We start from the raw sequence: 24,685 nt of genomic DNA on the forward strand, positions 1-24,685 counted from the left end.
TCTCCGGATGTTTTCTGTTGTTTGGTAAGGTTGTTGTCTCTTTGACACATTCCCAATTTCCATTCTCAATTTTATTGATGCACAGTCTTGATCGTTTCAATTTAGAGATATATCAATAAGTTGAAAAGTGAGGAACAATATGACTTGAAAAGGTTTGAAAAAATAAAAGGCTAAATTCATGTCAGGTGCATAAACATTCACAATCATAAAACATGCACAAATTAGTAATTTCAAATGCCTTACGTTGGTGGAACCATTTCCCCATTTATACGACTCAATTTTTACAATGCATATAAAGATATATATATACTGATTTTCACCTGGCGATCAAATTGGAATTTTGAGCACAAACACCTCTTTATAGCTACATGCTATAATCAGAGACATATACTTCTTTCAAATGCACATCTTATTCATTTTAACAGTACTTGTCTTTATACATACACATGATCACGCATCTCTTTTTAATTTTCTTTTTTAGAATTCGAATATATAACGAGTGTAAACCATATCATTTTCTTCAAATAAAATTTAAGAAAGGAACAGAAATTTTGTGAGGAAACTTTAACATTTGTCGATCTGTTGACTTTAATATGAACCAACGTCAGTAAGTACGTTTAAATCCCAACAATAATTGTACTCAGAATTAAAAGTAACTAATCAACAGTACAAAATTCAATTTAATGCTGGGTGGACATATCGTAAAGGAACAATAACAACAGGTTTAAGAAGTAAATTAAAACTTCTTAATATGGTGATCGTGAATAATCACTGGGGTAAAGCTGATGACCGTAACTGCATTCACGGTCATCCCAAGATGTCGGATGAAAAATTAGGTCAGTTTCTGTATTGTCTGTTAAAGTGTTTCTATATCATTTTCTTTACAAATCATACATTGAAACGATGTAAATTTATAAAAGAATCACTCGGAAATCACTAATTACTTCTGAGAAATGTGCATGAAACGGGAAATTCGATTTGAAAAAATCGCCAAGATGACCGTAAATCACAATCGAGATGACCGTAACAGAATCAGCGATTCATAACAAGGCTGACCGTAACTGCTTTTAAGATGACCGTAATTTGTAAATGATGACCGTAACTTTTAAAGGATGACCCTCAATTCTAAGAAATATCCGTATTTATATAACTATCTTTTTGTATCAAATGATTAATCGTGTTGGTATACACATATTAATATGAAAGTTTTATCCTATAGGTAGAAGAAAATAAGACGTGCTTCAAACAAATGTATCTTTTTTAAAGTAGAGAGTTCAATTTTTAAAATGAATTTGCCAAAAGACATGCAGTGCACAGCCTTCAACTGCTCGACAAAAGATTTTTGTTTTGTTTTTGGGATTCCTTTTAATGATACACATTTTTCAAAGGCTGTGGATTTTCTATAAAAATCTTTATTTATTTGCCACAAAGTCCTCTTTTTCTATTAAATGCAATGGAACAGTAAAAAATAATGCTTTGCATCAAGTTTCCCCTTGGAATATGTACAAAATGGCTTATCTATATTATTCATTATATTTATACAAAAATGGCTACAGAAGGGTACATAAACCTTAAGCATTTAAAAAAATTCTAATTAAATATTTCGTGGAAGGGCAGACTAAACATTTTCAGTGGTTGAAGATTATAAACCCTAGTTATCACACACACATTTTCATCATCCAAATTAAAAGACTGTCGTCAAGTACTTTTAGAAAAAATAGCTATTCGAACACACCTACTCTGTTTTTGTGATTCATTAGATAGGTATCTCAATTGACCCATATATTTCATCTTTTCGTACTGTCATTTTTTAACGTTATAAAGTCAACCTGTAGCTTTGATATATAATAAAGATAAAAATCTGAAGCAAGATGCTATATAAAATACTCTTGCTCTGTACGTTTTAAAGACAAAATATACACCCCAAACATGCCCTAACATAAAAAGGTGCACTCGATTTTTCTCTTTTCGATACAATCGTTACCTGTTTTGGGGAATTTTTTCTTGATTCACATAATGGAAGGGCGGACACGAAAATTTCTTAACTAAAAGATTGATATGTTCTCCGTCCGTGATAAAACAAATCGGAGGTTAATAATGTATGCATTTTCTACATCCAACTTATAGATACTATATATAAGAAAGAAGATGTGGTATTATTGCCAATTAGACAGCTATCCAGAAAAGACCAAAATGACACAAACATTAACAACTATAGGTAACCGTAAGGCCTTCAACAATGAGCAAAGCCCATACCGCATAGTCAGCTATAAAAGGCCCCGATAAGAACCATGTCGTCGACTTGATATCTTATTGTTTTGCATTACTATGTAATAGATACATTGAAAACCTATGCAAATGGTGTTTTTAAAATAAGAAAATTGTCGTTTTATTTCTTTCTATTAACTTTTTTAAATTTTGTTACTATGTCAAACATTACAGTTAACTTTTATCGCTTTCTCGATAAACACAGAGCTTCGATTCTTTTGTTCTATTTCAAAAGAGTTTCCGCCTGCATATATCAAGACAAATTAAGATTTTAATCTGCTTCCTCTGAACCCATACACATGGGCTCGATTACCAAATATTCGTATGTATTATTAATGTTTTTAATGCTCCATTTATTGGCATTATGTTTTTCTGGTCTGTGCGTACGTTCGTCCGTTCGTCTGTTTGTTTGTCCGTTTGTCCAGCTTCAAGTTAAATACAATTGAAACTTAGTACACATTTTCCCTATGGAATGATCTTTTTAATTCTAATGCCAAATTACAGTTTTATCCCATTTTCATAGTCCACTAAACATAGAAAATGATAGTGTAGGTGAGGCATCCGTGTACTAGGGACACATTCATGTTTCTTCAAATTTCGCTGTAAATTTGTATTAAAATTTTAACGTCGATATCAATAAATATTTCATTGTTTACGAGAAATATGCAATTTACTATCATTGTTATAAATTCTAAATATGGCCAATTATATTATAGTTTTAAAAAAGAAATTTATGAAACATATTTATATCCGCTAGCCGAGCCCCTATTGAGATCGACAAACTCAACAAAAAAGCTTTGAATACAATACGGATATTTCTTAGAATTGATGGTCATCCTATAAAAGTTACGGTCGTCCTATATAAATTACAGTCAGTCTTTACAAATTACGGTCATCCTTTACAAGTTACGGTCATCTTTTTACCAATCACGGTCATCCTTGTTTTATGTTACGGTCATCTTGAAAATATTTTGATTATGATTTACGGTCATCTTAACGATTTTTTCAAATCGAATTTCCCGTTTAATGCACATTTCTCGGAAGTAATTAGTGATTTTCGAGTGATTCTTTTATAAATTTACATCGTTTCAATGTATGATTTGTAAAGAAAATGATATAGAAACACTTTAACAGACAATACAAAAACTGACCTAATTTTTCATCCGACATCTTGGGATGACCGTGAATGCAGTTACGGTCATCAGCTTTACCCCAGTGAATAATCATGTTTTGAGACATCAACACGAGACCTTAGGCGTACTTTGAAATATAGGGTATTACTTTATTTTTGATAACTGATTGATATGATTAAAACACAGTTTTGAAAATATTTGGATCAACTAATTCATCGCCTAAGATAGATGCCATCTTATTTTTTAACAGCAACGATTTCATTCTTATGTGTTCATAAGTTCTAATTTTGATCAAAGGAGATTGTTTTTCTTGTATAAAATTAACTGTCACATCACGGAGGTCATATAACCTCCTTGGTCACATCAATGTATGAACATTTTAGTAGAAAAGACAGAAACGCGATATTTCCACAAAGAGAAAAAAAGAAGATGGCTTGTCGATAAGCCAATTTTTATCAATGGCAACTGAAAACCCATTTTAAAAAATCTCTGAAAGCGTTTACGTTTAGCGACAGCTGACAAATACATATATCGATTGTAAATCGATTTGCCAAAATAAGTGGGATAGTAGATCCTGTGATTTTAACTAATATGAATGGCTCGTAGATGAACATACATTAATTTACCAACTTTTTATAACGATACAGTGTTGTCCGGAATTACCCAAGAACTATTACCAATATTGCTTTACATCCACTTGGTCAATTACAAATACTTTGTTCTGCAAACTATTGATCTTAAGGAGCTACCATTTGATTTTGATATGGGCTAGGATGAAAAATTGTGTCCTACATTTATTTTAGTAGTATATTCTCTGTCTTTTCTTTTTATATTTCACTCTAGTTTAAAATGGATAAACATATTTTCAGCCAGTATTGGGTCAGGTTGACTTTTAAATGTTAACTTGTTTATTGTGTTGTACTGCTTATGTTGCACTGAAACGTGTATAGCCAATAACTTCTTTAAATCATATACCGGAGTACATGTTATCGTAATCAATATTAACTTGATCAACCATATGGACTCAATACTTTTAAAATATTATAAAATGAACTGTAGGATAAATGAATATGCTTCTGAGAATTATTACATTTTTCATTTTTCTGTGGCCATTAAGGAGGAATTTTAATTATCAGATGCCTATAAAAAAAAATGTTGATTCATATAAATTCTGTTCTTTCCATATTATTTGTTATATTGAAATTATTCGTCACCAATAGCAATAATTTGTGAACAACCTTGGTCTATTAATTTCTTTTAGTTATGTTATATTGATCAGAAACATTCATACATATAAATTCTCGTTACATTAACAACATACAATAGAATTGATTTTATTTCCAATATAAATCTTGAAAATGAAGAAAATAAAATTAAAAAAAATTAAAAGAAATCAATCGTTTTGCAATTAAATGAGAATGCAACGGAGCTATTGGTAGACGTTTTTATAGAAGGTCTAAACGTAGAGACAAATGTACATCCCATAACTTGAGGATGTTGATCACATTGCTGAGAAATATTCCCAACTGATGGCATTCAGGGGCGGATCCAGCCATTTTAAAAAGGGGGTCCCAACCCAGGACAAAAGGGGGGATTTCCAACTATAGGTCCTCATTCAAATGTATTAATCGTCAAAAAATAGGGGGTTCCAACCCTCGGACCACCCCCTCCCCTTATATCCGCCACTGGCATAGAATTCGTATAAAATCCTGATAGAATCTTACCTTAAAATACCGGCCATTTCTTCAGATGTCTTCCGGCAGATATAGCAGCTTTATCTATTCATTTAATTTACTTATAGGAATATCCTTTGTATGCTACTGTTTATAATTCAACTAAATTGAAAACGTGTTTTCATAAAAAGTTAAAATAACCGGATTTAGAGATTTAAATACTCAATTAAAATATGTTAAGAAAACATCCACATTAAATATTCTTCAATAAAAAACATAGACCTTTATTGGTTTTTAATGAATACTGATATATACTAATGAAAGAAATAAGAAACTAAGTCGTTACAAAGAATACAGTACATTTCTGACAACAGTTAGTAACACGTTATCCATCTGTATATGTATAGATTAATAATAAAGCTTAACCTTTTTTTATAGGAATTTAGAAAAAAAATAATGCAAATAAGCTGCACTGTTTAGATAAAACCTCGGTATTAATTCGCATATTTTAGATGGCATTTATATTTGACCATAGTATTGAATCCCTCTTGTATAACACTATTTATCACATATTTGTTATGAATACCTTAGGTTTTGCATCTGCAATAACCTCAAAATTGCCAGGGACAAAAAAGAGACTATTGATATTGTGCCCTGATTCTAAATGACGTGACGTCATTGCATCCTTTTGTGATAAAATGTTTAAGATTTTACCTGTTATGTTTCATTTTAAAAATTGTTATAATTGAAATTTGTTTTCTCTTTTCTGCAGAACGTAAATATGTGATAAATAGATTATAACATTCTTTTCCATATTGACCCTGGTATCATCCCTCGACCCATGTCGGCCCTCGGCTAAAGCCTCGATGCTGATATATGGGAGTCTCGGGATGATACCAGGGCCAATATGGAAAAGGACATGTTATAATCTATACTTATATGTCTGGGAGTTTATAATACAGAATTTGTATTTGAACTTGAACTTCACGAGCAAAAAAAGATGTTTTTTTCTATTGCTTATACATTTTGTATATTATATCGTTGTATCCTGTGAAAATCAATATGCCAAAACGGTTATGGTTTTTTTTCTTTAGTTTTCGTGTTATATTTGCAATTCAATAGCCGGTCACTAGCAATTCCTCTATATGTTCTATATACGTTTTTTTATAACATTGTCAAAAACTTATTTGAGGTCCCGTTTAGAAGAATATTTATTTTTAAACAATGTGGAATTTTTTTTCAAGACTATGCTTCATTTCCATTCTCAATTTTATTGTTTTCCATTGTCATGGTTCATTCCTTTTTTGTAAAGTTATTGTCTTGTCTTGTTCACTTTATGAGTTTGTTAACCCTTAGTATTTGATAATATCCATGTTTCTTACGTAACAAACTCATTTAATCATGATAAAGTTTATGTATTGACAAAAAAGAAATGATTTTACAGTTTTGATAATATGGAAATAATAGCGTGATTTCTTACAATGGCGGAAGGATATTAGACAATAAAAAAGACCATTAATGGACAATGAGTTAATGAAATCTGAAAAATGGAACAATCCGGAAGTGATTCCCTACCCATGATACCCATATCCATGCATATTCAGATGTCCTATCAAAACTTAAGTACCATTTAAATGGTTCCTGTCCGTTTTAGATATCAAAATAGTTAAAGTTATAAGCGTCCCTACCATAAGAACATAAAACATTTTATTGTTGAAATGACATGGCGTTTGTTAATTTTAACGTGCCAGTCTTTGTTAGAATCAGGCAATTTAGGTAAAAATTAAAACATGATTAGAAAAAACCCACCGAGCTTATCATGCTATTTAATACTAACCATCATCCTGAGTTAAAAAGTATTAGTCTTTCGTTTGTGTGTGTCTGGTAATATCAAATAACTTGATTAGAAAATTGGTTAGAATGATAGCAAATTACAGAGTTATCTCCCCTTATAATATTCGTTAATTTCTAGTGCATTTCAACCAAATTGTATCTTCTATTACCAGAACAGAAAATGGAAATGAATGTTATTTTTGTGCATAACTACATATAATGAACTGAAATCAATGTCAAATAGAGTGGGTTTTTTTTTGGTCATGTTTTCACCACTGCCTGATTCTTAGGCAGACTGGCACTTTAAAAATGTACTACACTTAGCTTGATTTACCAAACAGATTTGAATTATCTGCAACATGTAATACAATCTAATTAAAAACCGATCTCTCATCGCTCCTGTGTCGACATATCAGAAACAGGAGCGATGAGAGATCGGTTTTTAATTAGATTGCATGTAATATATAGTAATAGATAGTCTTCCATCTCATTTTTAAAGATTTTCTTCGACTTAAATTATCACATTAACACCCCCCTCCAACTCTTTATTGATCACATAAGCAATACCAGTAGTTTCCATATATAAAACAACTAAATTTAATAAAATAAATACCATCGAAGGATTCAAACATATTTGATGAATAACTTTCATCTATAGATCCATCCATAATTTTCATTCTTGTAGTCCTTTGAAAAGATATATTAGTAACCGAAATCAAGTTACTTCTATTTAAAGGTCAAATAGCCACGACTGAACCCTCAAAATCAAGCTTTCTTTAAAAACGACGATTTTTTCAAATTCATAATCTATATGTCCTTATGCTCATCGTTGAGGGCCGTACGATTGTATACGTTAAGGTGTTTTTTGCTGTGTCATTTGGTCTCTTTGGGTGAAGAGTTGACTCATTGACAATCATACCTCATCAACTCGTTTTATATCATAGACAGAATATTATCGACTTTGCTCTGCCCTGTTTTTCTCTCACTAATTATCTAAAAATTTTACGAACACTCCACTGATCTAAGAACTCACCAAGATTTTCATATTTCAGACTACACAACTTAATTTTGCTAAAACAATCAATCGCACAAAATTGAAAAATTAACGAAAAACAAAATAGTTCACCGTTTGATAACTCTTTGACTGAAAAAAAAACCGCTCTAGAGTAAATAAAGGGAATCGAAAGACCGTAAGCGCTTTATGGCCTTAATTTTTCCATTAAACGTTGACTCTTTCATTTGTGACTATAATTTTCTTTTATCATTCGGTTGTTTTTTATAAACAATCTCGGGTGACAGAACAAACGAGGAGACCGTCACGTGTTATGAAAGAAATAAAGCCTACGTTTCCTATTTCCATTTTCAACCACCTATAGTAAACATCAACAGAAAACAATATTTGAATGTAAGAATAAAAAAATCTTGATAACGAACTGAATTTTTAATATTTTACAAATTCTGTAAGTCGGTTTTACCCTCCCCATTTTCCCACAGGTATTTATCTCAGAAATTGTTTTTCCTATATACATTGTATAGGATTTTTTTTTAGACAAGTGCCTGTGCCTTTTCCCACATAAGCTGGTTCTCGGCTGAAAACTACACTTTGTTTCAGTGTAGCGCAATACAAGCGGAGTCCAGTTTATTTTCCACATTTAATGTTAACATGAGTTTATAAAAAAAATAATAAAAATAACATACCGGGCAAAACTTGCTCTACTTGCTGGAGTCAATCGATGTGAGTTTGGACGGGATCCGGTTTTAGCGGGACTGCCTTTCCCAGGAGAAGGCATAACGTCACGTCAGCAGTACCACATCTTCCCAGTGAGCCCCTATCAGACAAGCAATAATTTTATATATTTCCCCCAAAAGGATCAATATTTTTAACCAATTTGTTCAAATTGTATTGTCGTGTTTTGTTTAAAATGAAAAATACCACAATATTTTCAAATGAGTTTTCACGATATCTGATCGATTTTTCCATTTTCCAGCGTTCCACCCAGGATACAATAGAATGTTGCACCAATATTCATTGATCCAGTCCAACAACGGAGCATTGTTATTTTTGTTTTCTTAAGCTATTTAATTTTAATTAAACGTGTTTAATATATAAAATACGGAAAAATGAAACTAATTATGTACATAAGAAATTCGATAAATTGATATATCAGTAATGTGCGTTTGTTTTATTTCTGAAAGTCAATATTGCAAACGAAAAAATAATAATAACTTAACTTCTGTAAGAGCTTCAAATAATTAATCGAGATAAATAATAGTATTCATAGATCAAAATAGACTCTTTAAGTAATGGCATGGTATTATATGGTCCGTAAATACCATTTTGATAAAAAAAAAAAAAATCATATTGTTAGTTACATAGTGTGCTAGTGACCTAATACGCTGACCCCATATATAGCACCCCATATGGAATTTACTGACCCCATATATACCGTATTAGGTCACTAGCACACTATGTGACGAATTTATCTTACCGACTATCTTAACGTGTGAAATTTAGACCTATCAAAATGAGCAAGTCCTCATAGTGGAGCGGCGGAGAGGACAATTTTAGAAATTTAAATTACCTAAATACCTCATGGGATTTTAATAGCTCATTGGAAAGCTGAAATCCTGTACCTTTTGAAAATATGTGTCGTCAATATCAAATCTGGTACAACTTGATAATAATGAAAATCAAGGTCAAAGGTCATCACTTAAAAAAATCCTACTTTCATCTAGAGAAACAATACCATTGATATTTTTCAAAATTAATAATCTATTCAATAACTTATAAGAGTAGTATTATGTAGAAAAACGTTAGTTCATACAAAATCTTTTTCATATTTGCACATGACGTCAGAACAACGTTTTATTTAACTTTTTTAAAGGTAGTCCATGGTACATACAAATTTTAATGCCTAATGGAAAACAGGAACATATTAACATTGATAACTGACATCGACAAATAGCATTTCTTGAATACTTTAATAGTTGAAAAGTTTTCAAAGAGTATCTGAAATGCATAGCTAATAAATCAAACCAAATATGCAGCCATGAAAAAATTCGTTTCAGTTTTCAAGGGTTCGACGTGTCACTGAGTTTTCTTAAAATGAATTCAAACTATCTCAATACAAGATACCTTTTTATTTAATATAGTTAATGGAGTTTGATGTATTACTCAATTAGTGCAAGCGTGTTGTAGAACAAATTCCTAAAATGAGACATGACCGTTATGGTATCTATGATGAGTTTATTTTCATACCAAATGAAACGTCGAAAACATAGCAAATTAAAATAAAGTTACCAAATATTACAAGAACTATTTCCATGGTATTTCATTACAACTACCTACATTTTGACAAAAACATAAATCAGTGCAAGTAAGACCCTGCTCCTTGCAAACACGTGCTGCCTAGCATGTTTTCCCCCTTACATGAACTAATTAGATCTTGTAGAAAGTCCGATGCCATTTGTCCCTCAAAGAAAACTGGCTCTAACGTGTCATGTTGCGCAGTTTTCCAACAAAGGCACATGGGGAGCCATTATTTCGGTTGGCTAGATTTGCCGACAACCAAACTTTGCTTGGCCACATTGTACGTAGTACGTGATGCTTAAATACAAATTCACATGTCGAAAGCTTTTCGGTTGAATTGTTTTACACTGTCTTAACGGGGCCTTTTATAGCTGACTGCGGTATGGCCATTTGGGCTTTGCTAATTGTTGAAGGCCGTAAGGTGACCTAAGGCTACATGATTACCGAAACGGCTTGTTTTTGTCCTAAAGAGGTTGAATACCGACTTTTAACCGGTTCCAAAAAAAACTTGAAGTGAAGTCACACCAACCCAGAGCATGAACGACCGGCATAATAAGACTTTAAATGGAGTAAGTATGTTATTACAATTTGACACCAGGCACTCTGCGAGAGTAGCACATTTTCTCCGAATGTCATGCGAAATATTCATTGATACTGAAGAAAATGTTTCAAAAGACTGTCAAGAGACAAGTAACAAAATTTATCAAATAGGTTGACAACATTGCTTCTGACATTTCCAACGATATGCATTTGTACTTGGTTATTTGCACGATAATAATCCCTAGATATATAAATATTTTCCATTTTTTGTCATAAAATTGAGGCTGCTTCATAAAGTACATACATACCGATTTGTCGTTGGTTTTGGTGGAGCTACATGTACTCAAGTCGGCTTTTATCCAACCATTTTTATGCATCGTAGGTGGGGCATTATGTTTTCTTGTCTGTGGCTCCGTTCGTTCGTCCGTCCGTCCGTCCGTTCGTTCGTCCGCAGGTTAAAGTTTTTGGTCAAGGTAGTTTTTGATGAAGATGAAGTCCAATCAACTTGAAACTTAGTACACTTGTTGCTTATGATATGATCTTTTTAATTTTAAGCCAAACTAGACTTTTGACCCCAATTTCACGGTCAACTGAACATATAAAATGAAAGTGGGATTTTCAGGTTAAAGTTTTCGGTTAAGGTAGTTTTTGATGAAGCTTAAGTCCAATCAACTTGAAACTTAGTACACTTGATGCTTATGATATGATATTTCTAATTCTAAAGTCAAATTAGATTTTTGACCCCAATTTCACGGTCCATGGAACATCGAAAATGATAGTGCCAGTGGGGCATCCGTGTACTTTGGACACATTCTTGTTAATTATGCTTTGATGTTATTCGCTGTCTTAACAGCGTCTCCAATGAAAATATCGCTAGCAAATACAATGCTAGATTTATATTGTCCTTGTTGAGCAAAAAAGGCAATGGCATCCCTGTAGTACCTCTCAAGTTAAGTTTAGCCTTATGTTTAGAGGAATTACAGTATGTCTTACTTATTTTATCAGGTAAAAAAGACTGATACCTTGATGGTTAAACAAATGACTTTTTGTCAAGAATAAGGTCTTTTTTGGCATCTAGCGGGACCCGTTTTAACGAGATTGTTAAATTGTCCATGTGATTGAATAAAAAAACAAATCAAACACACCTGAAAACCAAACGAACCCGAAAATGAAATTCACTTTCCCAGTTCAATTCAACAAAAACGAGTATACAACAATACCAAACAACATAAATTAATCACAAGGCTTTGGAAATTATACAATGAACAAGAAATATGCTTAAAAATGACTACAAATGACCTTCGCTAAATCGCTGAATGTGTGACTATAACTAGAAACCACAACAATGTCGGTAAATCTGTGACAAATATTCGGACTTGAAATCTGGATAAAAAGCAGATATTTAGTCAAATATTTATATTTTTAGGAATTAACTACAAATAGTAAATCGGGTCGATTGAAGTATTATACGGCGGCTTCATTGTTGTGCCTTTAAAATATACCTATACTGCACGTGCAAATAATGCTAGATGAAAAACGATGATTTTTACAGTGTTATTTTCAACCATTTTCAGATGCATTAAGCATTAAATTTAGGACTATTTGGAAATGCCCTTACATTGTATGAAGTTCACGAATAACTTTATTTACCTATTTCATTCAAAAATTATTTTTTAGAACGGGTTTGTTGTGAAATTTGACTACCGAATCGGCAGTGGGGTATGCGATGCAAGTTGGGTAAAGTCAGTAAAGGCTATTTTAAACGTCATTTGTACCACATTTGATATTGACGACAAATATTTTTCTAAAGCTGAATAATCGATAAACATTTTAGGACCTTAAAATTCCATGAGGTATTTAGGTAATTTAAAATCGTTAACTAAGCGACTTTTTCAACATTCGCCGCTCCACTATCAATACTGTTAGCATTAAGAAACTACTTCCACTGATCCTACAAACACAGATACCAACAATAACAACTCGTGAGGGTTAAATGTGTTATATGAATTTATTTCAATCTTAATCATCAATTTCTTCGTCTGTTGAAACCTTTACGATTTTTTTCTCAGTACCGTTTTGTTTTTATAAAGGGACGTAACACCACTACTAACCGTGTACGAAATAAACCCCGCCTCCCTACTACCTTATATGGAATATAAAGGGACGTAACTCCACTACTAACCGTGTATGAGATAATATACACGGTCTCCACGAGGGCGCTTTTAACCAATCACATTCCTAGAAATGTATAGGAGATAAGATAAACATATATCTTAACCAGCTGTTAACTCGCGTGCTCGTACGTGTGAGCTCAGATCAGGATAAGGAATCGGAGATCTATATTTTAATTAAATTGCTTAAATACAGATCGAATGTCTTCATCAGGGAACATATTTGAATTTCTATGATATTTCTATAAATAAACGGTATGTTTTTGTAAAACCTTAATTATTAAAATGAATCCACATGAGACGAAAAAAGCTTGATGTACAAAATAAACTAACATATTAGTCACTGATTTATTTTTCCATGTGTAAATATTTAAACAAATCGACAACTATTATTTCCACTGACATCAATTAATTTGTTATAATGAAAACTTTAATTTTCCGTTTTAGATGGCGTGTTAAACAACGGCTTAGTGGAATGCCTACGGGAACCAAATGCATAGTAGACTAGCTACATCAAAAGCAAAATATTTTCAATTAATTGCAGAAAATGATTTGTGGGACAATAACTCCAATAACATGTCAATTGACGATTTTGCTCATGTTGACTTATTTGTTGATCTTACTTTGCTTGATATATGTTGAAACAGTATATTTAAATCTAAATGACAATCAAGATAAATAACAAAAAATGCTAAATGATGCTGTCAAGAAAGTCTCCCAAACGAACACCATTTGAATACCTCTTCTCTTCAAAATTTATTTCCGACCGGGGCCTGTATAATACTTGAAATGCCTTTAAAGGGTTCTCTGGAAACACCCTTAAAACAGGGGACATTCACCCAATATAAGTATGCTGGAAAAGACGATATAGTAATGGTTTATAGAAAAGTACCTGAATAATTCTGAAAATAGACTTACTCAAGTTATATAGGGTTTTAACGACCTAGGCTGGCCTTTAGCTGGGGTCACACATTCACGATTTTTACAGCCGTTCTTTGCAAGACCATTCCCGACTAAAATTTGTCAAAAGTCTGATTGAGATCCTGTGAATCGTGGTTGAAAATTCACATTCTAATTAAAATTTGTGAAAACATTTATTGAACCACGAAAACAAATCGACTTTCTCCGATTATCAAATCAGATTTGTATCTTTCGCATGGTACAAAACGACCGAACCGCGCCCGATTCTACTGAATGTGATCCTACAGAGATCCGACAGAACCCAGACATTGACAAAATTCTCCAGATCATGCACGTTCCAGAGGACAGAACATTGTTACGATTTTAATCCGATACATCAGAATCTGTCACGACATAGTCACGATTGTAATCAGACGAGACCAAATCGGCTGAGTTTCCCCGAATGTTACGGGACACACCTAATTGGTTTTGTGGCCTGTCCGGACCATTTCCGAACCGTAGATACATTTGACGAATCGGCTGAGTTTCCTCGAATGTTAATGGACGCACCCAATTGGTTTTGTGACCTCTCCGGACCATTCCCGATTCGTAGATACATTTGACGAACGTATACGACATCGTAAAGATAATGTTAGGACATTTAACATCAACATCAAACAAGAAACCCACCAAAACCATGGTCAAGCTCTAAATTATGACACATTAAGTGTCATTCAAGCAAGGCTAAACTGCTTGATCCAACAGATGCTCTTCTTATTCCCTTTTTTAGTTATTGATTTTTATTTTAAAAGAAGTGGGGTTTGAAGTTGATATAAAACTACTTTCTCTTGGGGATCATTCCAATAGGAACATTTTCTGGAAAGCTTTATTACATAGAGGATTGTTTATCAGCAAGTTCATTTGACTTACTGATTTTGTATTTTACATTGTATTATACATGTATATAAAATTTATTCGTTCTGTGTATGTTCACTTGTGTTAATGTCTTTTTATTGAGTTAAGCCATTTCAATTGATATTTTAGAGTGCATCTATCCATGTTGTGATGTAACACTATTGTTTCAGAAAAGGGTGAAGGTTTGGTGCCATTAAAACCTTTGAACCCTGTCTGATGTTCAGTAGTTGTCATTTGTTGATGTGTTTCTTGTTTCTTATAAAGATTTGACAATTTGTTTTCCCTTTTGAATGGTTTTACACTAGTTATTTTTGGGGCCCTTTATGGCTTGCTTTTTGGTGTGAGCCAAGGCTCCTTGTTGAAGACTGTACTTTGACCTATAATGGTTTACTTTTATAAATTGTGATTTGGATGGAGAGTTGTCTCATACCACATCTTCATATATCTATGTACCACTTTTTTTACCTAATAATTCATACCAGTTAATGTTTTTTGCCTATTGTATCATGAAACCAGATGCCCTGCAGGGCGCAGCTTTATACGACCGCAGAGGTCAAACCCTGAACAGTTGGGGAAAGTATGGACACAACATTCAAGCTCGATACAGCTCTGAATTTGGATTTTGATTAAATAGTTGACACAGCATAGAATGTAGTCTAATGAACTTATTTTTTTTTGCTTTTGAGTAATTCACTATGCTGTAGAATATTAATCCCCTCAAAAAAAATATTTGAAGAAATTTCTTTTTAATTTCTGAAATCCGAAGTGAGAAAATTGTACCCCACCCTATTTTTTCACCTCAAACTTTCCCTTATTGCAAAAATAATCTCAATTCAAATTTCAAATGGAGTTTGCAACAATAACTACTCATTTAAATACATCATAAAATATTAAAATATAAAATAACTGGTAATTTTTTGTGAAAGAATGAAGTATTTATTTAAAATCATGTGTCCAAAAATTTATACCTGAGGGATTGTTTTTTCATCACTAGTATAACATAGTTTATCTCATTATACCATCACTTTGATACAGCTATTTTTTTCTGGAGTTATTAGACTTTCACTTTTCACCTATTGTAACATTATAAAATTCCTGTGTTTTCTTTAAAAGTCTTGAAGCTGGATTTCAAGACCTTAATGTATACATATTGGTGGCCCTCGGCTGCTGTCTGCTCTATGGTGGAGTTGTTGTGGCTTTGACACATTCCCCATTTCCTTTCTCAATTTTATAAATACACAAGTTATTGTCAAAAGAAGACCAAACTAATTCTTTTTCACTACTTACAATTGTTTGCAAGACCTGCAAAAATTATCTCATGGGAGACCTAAAAAGAAATTTTTCACATAATTCATCAAGGTCAATTTTAAGTATCTATGTTTAAGTTTTCATTTGGTTGTAGAATCATGTATTAAATGAGCTTTAGCTACAAGTTGTAAAATAATGTCTAAGCTATGTGATTTTTATCATTATAAAATCTTCATTTATGTTAACATTGGGTTATGATCATCTTCAGGGGTCACCTAGATGGTTAATTAGATGGCTTCTAGATTAAAATACTAGCGAAATGTCTCTTTACACTTATCAAACAAAAAATTGAAGTAACTGTAAATCATAAGGAAATATAACTGTTATGCTGTACTGTGTTATATAATATAAATCTAAATTATAAAACTATCCTGTTATCTTTTAACAGTTTATTCAACATCCATGTAAAAACATCAAATATGAAAATGAAACATATATGACATATATGTGTATGAAATGAAAAAAATACAGGTCTCTATCAATTTTATAAATACCGGAATTTTCATGTCTTAGGTTTTGTGATTGTTTCCTTAAAACCTAAAACATGTAAAAGCAATGTTTTAGAATATATATTAAAAAAAATCCAAAGTTATCTCCCCTATTTTTGTATCCTCCACCTGATATGAAGAATAGTAGAACATTATGTATTTCAATAAAGTAAATGTTGATGTGAAAAATGAAATCATATGTTTGTGTTGAAATTGAATAGTTAGTATAAAAAGCAAATGTAAAACAAATTGTCATTTCAGTTACAAAAGGAAATAATTCTATTAAAAATAGAAAATGAAGATACATGTACATTGTATATCAAAAAGGTCAAGAATGGATAACTGCATACTCTTTTAAATAAAAATGCAGAATTAAATCTACTTTCTAAACAATTTGTCACTTTTATTTTCTGTCTGTTTTGCTTTTTTTCTTCTTCATCCATAACAATTACAGTACTAAGGCTTAAATTAAAATATTGTTTGTTTGCCCTTTACCGACCGACCCTATAAATTTGTTCCGCCTGAAAATCTTTTATTTGTATTTACCAGCAAGATTTTATTTTATTTTATTTTTTCGTTCCTACAAAAAATCTTATATTTGTATTTCCCGCTCAAAACTTTTTTACCGGAATCCTCGGGTTTTATCTTTATCATATAAGGTCTAGTCCGTTTGGTATCAAGTGAGCGTTTGACATGCACACTTGCATTTAGAGTTTCAAAGCATTTGTTTGAAATCGATGTTGAACGCTTTGAAATCATGATATGACGTACGTTAACTCTGCATCTTTATACTTGAAGAGCAGGGTTCATTTACAAAAAAGTTCGTTTAATACAAAATTATCAACGTGTGTACAAACTATTTTGTGTAAACGGACGTTGTATTCTATGTAGGGATGGCCTTTTGTGATCCGTAGATCAGGATGATTATGTTAACAATGCCTTCGACCAGCATTGCTATATTATTTATATCTGACATGAACCAAAGGTTACAAAAGCCTGTAAAGTGGAGAATATTTGGCAGTAAAATCGCCCAAGTTTTCCATACAGATCATTCATAAATGTGATGTAAAATACGTGACAATTGATTTTAAGTCTTGTAGCATTTTTATTGGAAACATAGGCACACACGGAAATGTAAACACTAGGGACCTTTTCTACTAGTAATGTATGTCTGCCCGGACATATTTTACCAGGACAAAGTTATCCCTTACAGAAAATCTTTAGGTAGAGGTAAGCGTACAAGGTACGTAGTACAGAATATAAGTGCAAGTTAAAACTCTTCAAAGTTCCAGGCATATATAAACGTTGAAAATATGCGGCACAGCTCTATATTTTGATATTTGAAAACAAAATAGTAGTGCATATGAATTAACTTCACATTCTACATGATATTTTTTTTCAAAACGTAGTCCCAGAAACTTATTAGCAAAAGCAAAACAGACAAAAATGACATTATGCAGATTTTGTATCTATAAAATAAAATATTATACCTACCTGCCTACCCATGAAAAAAATATACCGAGCCAAGTTATTTTTTTGGGAAAAAAAATAAAATATTTTACCTACCTACCTACTCTGTTTCAAAACATAGGGTCGGAAAAGGGCAAACAAACAATATTTTAATTTAGGCCTAACTGTACAATAACAAACAATTTACAAAAACTATATATCAGATCATCAGCGTCTGAGTGAGTTCACATTGCACTATATGTACGTTCTCAAGGTCACAAACTAAGCACTGCTTTTTGTTCTTTATATCTGCTAAAAATTTCCTAAATTGTTCATCCATCTTGCTGAATGAAAGGATTTGCAATGGCTTCCATGCCGTCTGCTGGACAGATTAAAACTACAGATGTACCTCTACATACCACTAAACCTAGCTGCCTGGTGTCTTCAGTAAGTTTGTATGGATCATCAGGATCTATAACAGAGAAAGGTTTTGAAAGTTGAGTTATCCATTCAAATGCTTAGTAAAAATGAAGGTATTGGTTTTATTTAATGGTCTATGATAAAAAAAACCTCCCTCCTTCTTTATAATGTTTTATTCATCCTTTCAATTATGAAATATATACAAGTGGGGTTGGTCAAAGCTTCTTTCATATCAAAAACTAGAACTGTAGCTACTTGTTCTTACAAATAAGATGATTGTTGCTGTCTGATGTAATATCTCAATGTTTTTTTTGTTGTCTTTCCAGGAATTGGTAAATAATTTTGATATTCTCTTTTAACTTCTTTGAACTATAATATTTCTCTTAAGTATGATTTAGAGCTTATGTGAACTATACAATATTAAACTGTCAATATTTGTTTTTCCCTAAAAATGTTTACATCAAGTGCACCTGTTGGTATCAAATAATATTGCATGTCGCAACTAAATAAAATTAAAATATGTATATATTAAATGGAGAATGTGTTTATGGGCCACAGATGCCCCTGGTTGTAAATATGCATGTGTCAATGTACTCATTGTAAAAGTGACACCACCCAATGTCAAATGACTGAGTTTTGTGATAATAAGTATTATGTAAAAAATTTATAACATGAATTGGTTTAGGCATTTGTGTGTTTGTTTGTTTTGACATTAACAATGGTTTACCTCTCAGATACTCTGTACAACCATCTAATACCAAATTTAACAGTGGATCATAACCTTTCAATACTCCACTTGCTGCAAAAAAAATGATATAGAATTTTAAGTATATTTATATCATGTTATGTATATAAATTGCATAAGTTCTTGCTGGTTTGACAAGCTGGTACATGTAGAGACTGTAATTGCATACATTCACTTCATTTAAAGAACTTTGGTGTTGGTTGCTGTCCTCCATACATTTTTCATGTACAGTACAAATCTGGGCTTTCAAGCCTTTGGTTTTCTGCTTTGAATTGATTTACATTATAAATCCAAAATCCGTGTCCGTTCGCGCCCATTCACGTTCTCGCCCACTCACCTTCGCCCCCTTTCGTGTTTGCACTCAAAGTCCGTTCGCACCCAAATTTTATTCAAATTATCATTTAACTATGAAATACAAATCGTACAGTATATCTTGATATCTTATTATTTTTGTAAAAACAGTAATAATAATAGAGTCAAAATTTTATTGGTTTTGTGTTTAATAATTTGTAAACGAGTTTTGGAAAGTGTATTGCTATCAATATTTAGCCATCATATTGTCATACTTTTCCAAAAACACATGAGATCAATGGAGACAAGCTGTTAAAAACAATTATATTTCTTTTTTTTAATTTAAAATCTTCGAAGTTTTAGTCATATCAAGCTAAATATATGCAGTTATTTACATCTAAGCAAGTTAAAACACTTAAAACAACAATCATGATTTTTAAACACTAAAAAATAACACCAAATTATGCGGTGTATAATTTCCTGAATCTTTGTATATATATTAAAGACATACTATGAAAATTGTGCATATCCACAAGAAATTATAATCAGTTGACTTTTTAAGGAGCTACAAGTCTTTGAGATTTTGTAATTAACATTCAAGGAAGCTCGCTTGTCATGTTTTGGAATTTGGTCAGATTTTCGGAATCCTCTGTCTCTATCTATTTGAATGCCGTAACAAATTTTGACCAGTGACCCCCATTTTTCTTTTTATAATTCTTTTCAAGTATAATTATAAGCTGTCTGTTAAAGTCTTATAAAATTTTAATTATTTTTTAATAGTCATTGAATGGCCATTATATCAAAAACGAACATGGTGATCTATATATTTTTTTTTGCTCTTTGTATTCCTTTATTAATTCTGTATCAATATAAACTAGTGTTTTGAAAAGTTTGTTTTTTTTTAAACCGAGAAGGGGAACTCCCTTAAAATAATTAATCATCAAATTAATAAACAAAAAATTATATGTTAATTCTTCAAACTTTATTCAAAAAATTCAAATCATTTGGCATATATACAAAAATTCTAATAGTTCAACTGAAATTCTAATACAAATTGGGTGCAAATGTGTAGGACTTAGGGGGTGAACATGTGAGGTGCTAATATGTAGGTTAAGAAAGTATATTGGGTGCGAACGGACCTGATACCATAAATCCAATGGCCTTTATAGCTACATGTACTACATGTTTGATAATGGATTTGCTCCTTTAAAGGTTAGTATTTAGACTAGTCCAAATAATTATGACGTCTGGCAAGGCTATTTTATTTTTTTCTGAGACGCCTTGCTACGACGTCATAACGCTGAATTAATTTTTAACATCTGGACTTTGAGAGCAAATTTTGAAGTGAAATTTTCATTGCCGGCTAGAAATTTTTACATAGTTACAAAGTCTTCCTTTTTCGTGCTTATTGCCAATATTGGTGCAAAATATTTCCAGAAATGATAAAATAAGATACGATTCCATTTTAGGTGGACAAATATTTATTTTGCTTACAACATGATATCTCAGAACTACCAAAATATGTCATTACCAAAGAGTATAAAATATTAAACCCTGTAAAATTTGACAGATCTGTATTTTTCGGATAATGTAAATCGAACGTTCCGGAAATTCAGGTCTATTAAATTTCACTGATTTGAATATTTTATATTCACCGGAATTGACGTTATATGGGAGTTCTGGGATACATCAAACTTTTTCAACAACTTTATTACATTTAGATTGTAATATTATGCTTTGAATAAATCCTAGTTCTTTGTATTTTCTTTTTGTAGATATTAGTATGAACAGTTTGAGATGATTATATAGATAATATAATGAGGCATGATGTAAGGACTTTAATATTCAATTTGCAAGGTATACATGTATTTTGAAGGTACATGAATGATTCGTTAAAACTCTGATTCGTACCAACAAATTAGTCCCAAGTTGCTTGGTCAGTTCGTTCCAACTTTTCCAAAAACTGGTCAGTTCGTTCCAACTTATTCAAGAACAGTATTAAACAATATTAACCATTTAAATAGCCTTCATATTTTAATTTTTAATGCTGTACTTATAAAAAATATTAATATAAATATGTGTCTAAAAATATTCTATGGTTTATTAATTGGGAAGAACGATATATTGGGCATGATATATATTGATAATTATTAATTATTAAGGTAAGTATTTCATGACAAATTTAATATTTTAAATATGAATAAAGTGACTAACTAGTGATATTTTCAAAGAAATCGTTATCATTATAATTGATTATTGTATTTCAATGATGTGTGCATAACAGTTGTTAATGCATTCATCAAAAGAATAATATCGTACTTATCTTGGGTCATAAACGCTTGTCAATAATAATTGATGGGCTGACATACCACATTTGCTATGTTTTTCTTACGTGCATCGTTACTACTCATTAGCACTGGTTGTGTATTTTTTACAATATTAAAATTTACTCAGTGTCCTTACATACGAAACCGAAAAAAAAAGTAAGCAGCCACAAACAGATCACAGTCCAAGATGATGGAGCTTTGGGACAGCTATAGAAGACAGCAAATTACAGTTACCCAGTTGCACTTATCATTGTGCCATCCGTTGACCAGCAAAATGAAATATGTGAAATACTGAAAGACTATTCAACAATTATCTATGAACTGTTAGGATGAACATATGTTATTGAAAAATGATCTTTTATATGAAAAATGCAGAAAAAATGGACGAGGAATTGCTGATTTTTGTCGTGCACTGTAGGTTGATTTACACAAATACAGTGATATATGTACATTATAAAAAAGTTGGAACAAATTGTTAAGTCTGATTTAATAATGAACTTAATCAGGTGGAACACTTACCTGCCAACTGCCACTATTTGCGGGGGATTTCCCCCATGGAGGCTCCCAAATGGAAATTTTGAAAGAGCAATTGTGTCCACAATTTTAAACAAAACAACTGATTAACAATAGCTAAAGGCTTGTAAAAGTATTAAGAAGCCAACAAACAACATTAAAATATATTTGAAGGCCTCCTTCAAGGTTTTGTAGGACTATGAGAGTTATCGTGCACGTAAAACCCCATGGGCATTTTGAAAAGTTGGCAGGTATGCGAACACATTGTTTAATCTGATAAATAATGAAATAAATCAGTTGGAACGAATTGACAATTGACTTGGTACGAATTGTCCAAATCTGGAACGAACTGGCTTGGAACGAATCAGACTTGGAATGAATTGACTAGCATTCATTTTGAAAGAAAAATAATTTATGATCGAACAAGAATATCGAGGTACATTTTTTATGTAGAACATATTTTACAATTTTAGTTACCTTCTCTACCTCCACTAAATTTGACTCTGATGGGTTTATCTAAGTATTTAGATAAGTCAAGAATAGTTTCTTTCTTTTTCTTTTCTCTGTCTCTATCTCTATCTGAAAGCTAAAGAGGAAATAAAAAAAATCTTTAACAGGTTTAATGAGTAAAAAAATATTTTTACCAACAGTGCAACACTGTTTTGTTTTTTTACGAAATTCAGAAACATCGGTATACACTGATTTATGTCTCATTAAGTTTTTGTCGTGTGAATTCGGAATCTTAATAAAACAGTTATTACCTGCTGTTGTGGTTTCTGTGACATTTTCAAAACGTGCAAATTTCGTTGCCGGCAAAAAATAAAACCGGAAACGAGAAAGGGAGGTAAACGAAAGAGTTGATAAATCTGAAAACCACATAACAATATGATATAAAAATAGACCGAATGGACATTATCTTCTGAAAATGAGGTCCATTACATTCCTTTTTCATTCGCTCAAAAGATGAAAATGATCCAATTCTCAATTTTAAGGCCCCCAGAGGTCATGCAGGAGCAGCAATTATGTGGCCACAATCATTAGATAACTGTATACAAAAACTCCCAGATGGAAATGATCGTATAATAGCTATCAAGATAGAACTTAGAAATCAAAATATATGCCTTATAAACACCTATATGCCTACAACATCTGCAAATTCCGAGATCAAATATAAAGAATTCCTGGATATCATCACCCATATAAGTGAAAAATATACTAACTTGACAACAATTCTGTGTGGTGATCTAAATGGAACGTTAAAAACCTCTCGTTCGAACCAACATGATAAAATCTTACAAAGATATACTAGTACTCAAAATTGGATGAATAAATGCCACTCCCAAGATGACACTTTTTTCCATCACAACGGTAGATCAACATCCCAAATTGATTATATTCTCACCAAGAACGAAGACATAATTGATAAAATCACAATTATGGACATGACTGGCATAAACCTATCAACACATGTACCAGTTATCTGTGCCCTTGCTGCCAGAACAAAAACAGAAAACAATAAAATCAAGAAACAATCTACCGTGAAATATAAAATAGAATGGGACCGGGGAAACACTAATCTGTATAAAACAAAGTTAAAGGAATTACTAGCACAACAGATATCTATTCATAACAACCAGACAACAACAGATATAGTTGCCATTATTATAGACTGTTTGAAAAAAGCAGAGAAGCAATCAATTCCATCTAGGATCATAAAGTTAAACGGGCCAAAAATTAAGGTATCACCAGAAGCCAAAAGGCTGCTAAATTTAAGCAAACAAAAACACAGAATCTGGGTTGTAAAGGGTCGTCCAACAGGAACTGACAAATCATACATTGAACGTAAGGAAGCAAAATATAATGCTAGGAAAATCCTCCGCAAAGAAAGAGCTATTGAAAAAGAGAATTTTTATCATCAACTAGAACAACAACCTTCAAATAAAACATTCTTTAAACTTATAAATAGAAATATGGGCAGGGAAAATTTAAATACTCCAGTGATTCAGCATGAAAATAAGGAAATTAGCTGTCCAGTTGAACAGAAAGAAGTTTTGGCAAAATATTATGAACAATTAGCTACACCCCAAATCTCTAATGAATATGACAAAGAATATCTCAAAACATGTCAACTTCGCTGTAACATCATCAAAGAACTTGCCCAAAACAACAAGGTCTGTAGTATTGACTTTAGCGAAGACGAAATTCTAGCTGCCATCAAAAATCTAAATAGCGGTAAAGCAGGAGATGAATATGGCGTATTCTCAGAACACCTTAAATTAGCAGGCTCAGCAATTACTCCAGTATTAAAATTTGTCTTCAACAAAATAATTAAAGAAAGGAGAACACCCGAACAATTCAAAACAGGAATTATCACTCCAGTATGCAAAAAAGGAAAAGACAG

At 32.0% G+C, this 24,685-nt stretch overlaps 2 protein-coding genes across 9 annotated transcripts in view; both read right to left on the reverse strand.

The window, feature by feature from the left end:
- Positions 1–8,725, reverse strand: part of LOC143073245 (leucine-rich repeat-containing protein 71-like) — a 54,652-nt gene extending 45,927 nt beyond the window's left edge. For 5 of the 8 annotated variants that reach the window (XM_076248641.1, XM_076248634.1, XM_076248643.1 and 2 more), the window contains exon 1: positions 8,606–8,725. In XM_076248641.1, the coding sequence (XP_076104756.1) occupies positions 8,606–8,697 (92 nt within the window). In that variant the 5' untranslated portion in view covers positions 8,698–8,725. Of the gene's footprint in view, positions 1–5,125; positions 5,196–8,605 lie in introns of those variants that run through there. The other 3 variants (XM_076248644.1, XM_076248640.1, XM_076248642.1) reach the window with 2 other exon arrangements.
- An 8,196-nt stretch (positions 8,726–16,921) lies between these two features.
- On the reverse strand, positions 16,922–23,169 carry LOC143073242 (U6 snRNA-associated Sm-like protein LSm7). The gene is made up of 5 exons (XM_076248620.1): positions 23,046–23,169; positions 22,762–22,870; positions 19,136–19,207; positions 18,170–18,460; positions 16,922–16,995 (listed from the first exon to the last, which is right to left on the reverse strand). Exons 1-4 carry the CDS (start codon positions 23,067–23,069, stop codon positions 18,321–18,323), a joined length of 345 nt encoding a protein of 114 aa, XP_076104735.1. The 5' UTR covers positions 23,070–23,169; the 3' UTR covers positions 16,922–16,995; positions 18,170–18,320.
- Positions 23,170–24,685: the final 1,516 nt, after the last annotated feature.

The sequence above is a fragment of the Mytilus galloprovincialis genome, chromosome 4, assembly GCF_965363235.1.
Source record: "Mytilus galloprovincialis chromosome 4, xbMytGall1.hap1.1, whole genome shotgun sequence".
NCBI lineage: Eukaryota > Metazoa > Mollusca > Bivalvia > Mytilida > Mytilidae > Mytilus > Mytilus galloprovincialis.

What these genes read in the sequence shown, in the direction of transcription:
- LOC143073242 (XM_076248620.1), bottom strand. Translation starts at nt 23,069, where the DNA reads ATGTCACAGAAACCACAACAGCAG. An exon ending in CACAGAAACCACAACAGCAG is followed by an intron (nt 22,871 to 23,045) that starts GTAATAACTGTT and finishes TTTCCTCTTTAG; the next exon opens with CTTTCAGATAGAGATAGAGA. An exon ending in ATTTAGTGGAGGTAGAGAAG is followed by an intron (nt 19,208 to 22,761) that starts GTAACTAAAATT and finishes TTTTTTTTGCAG; the next exon opens with CAAGTGGAGTATTGAAAGGT.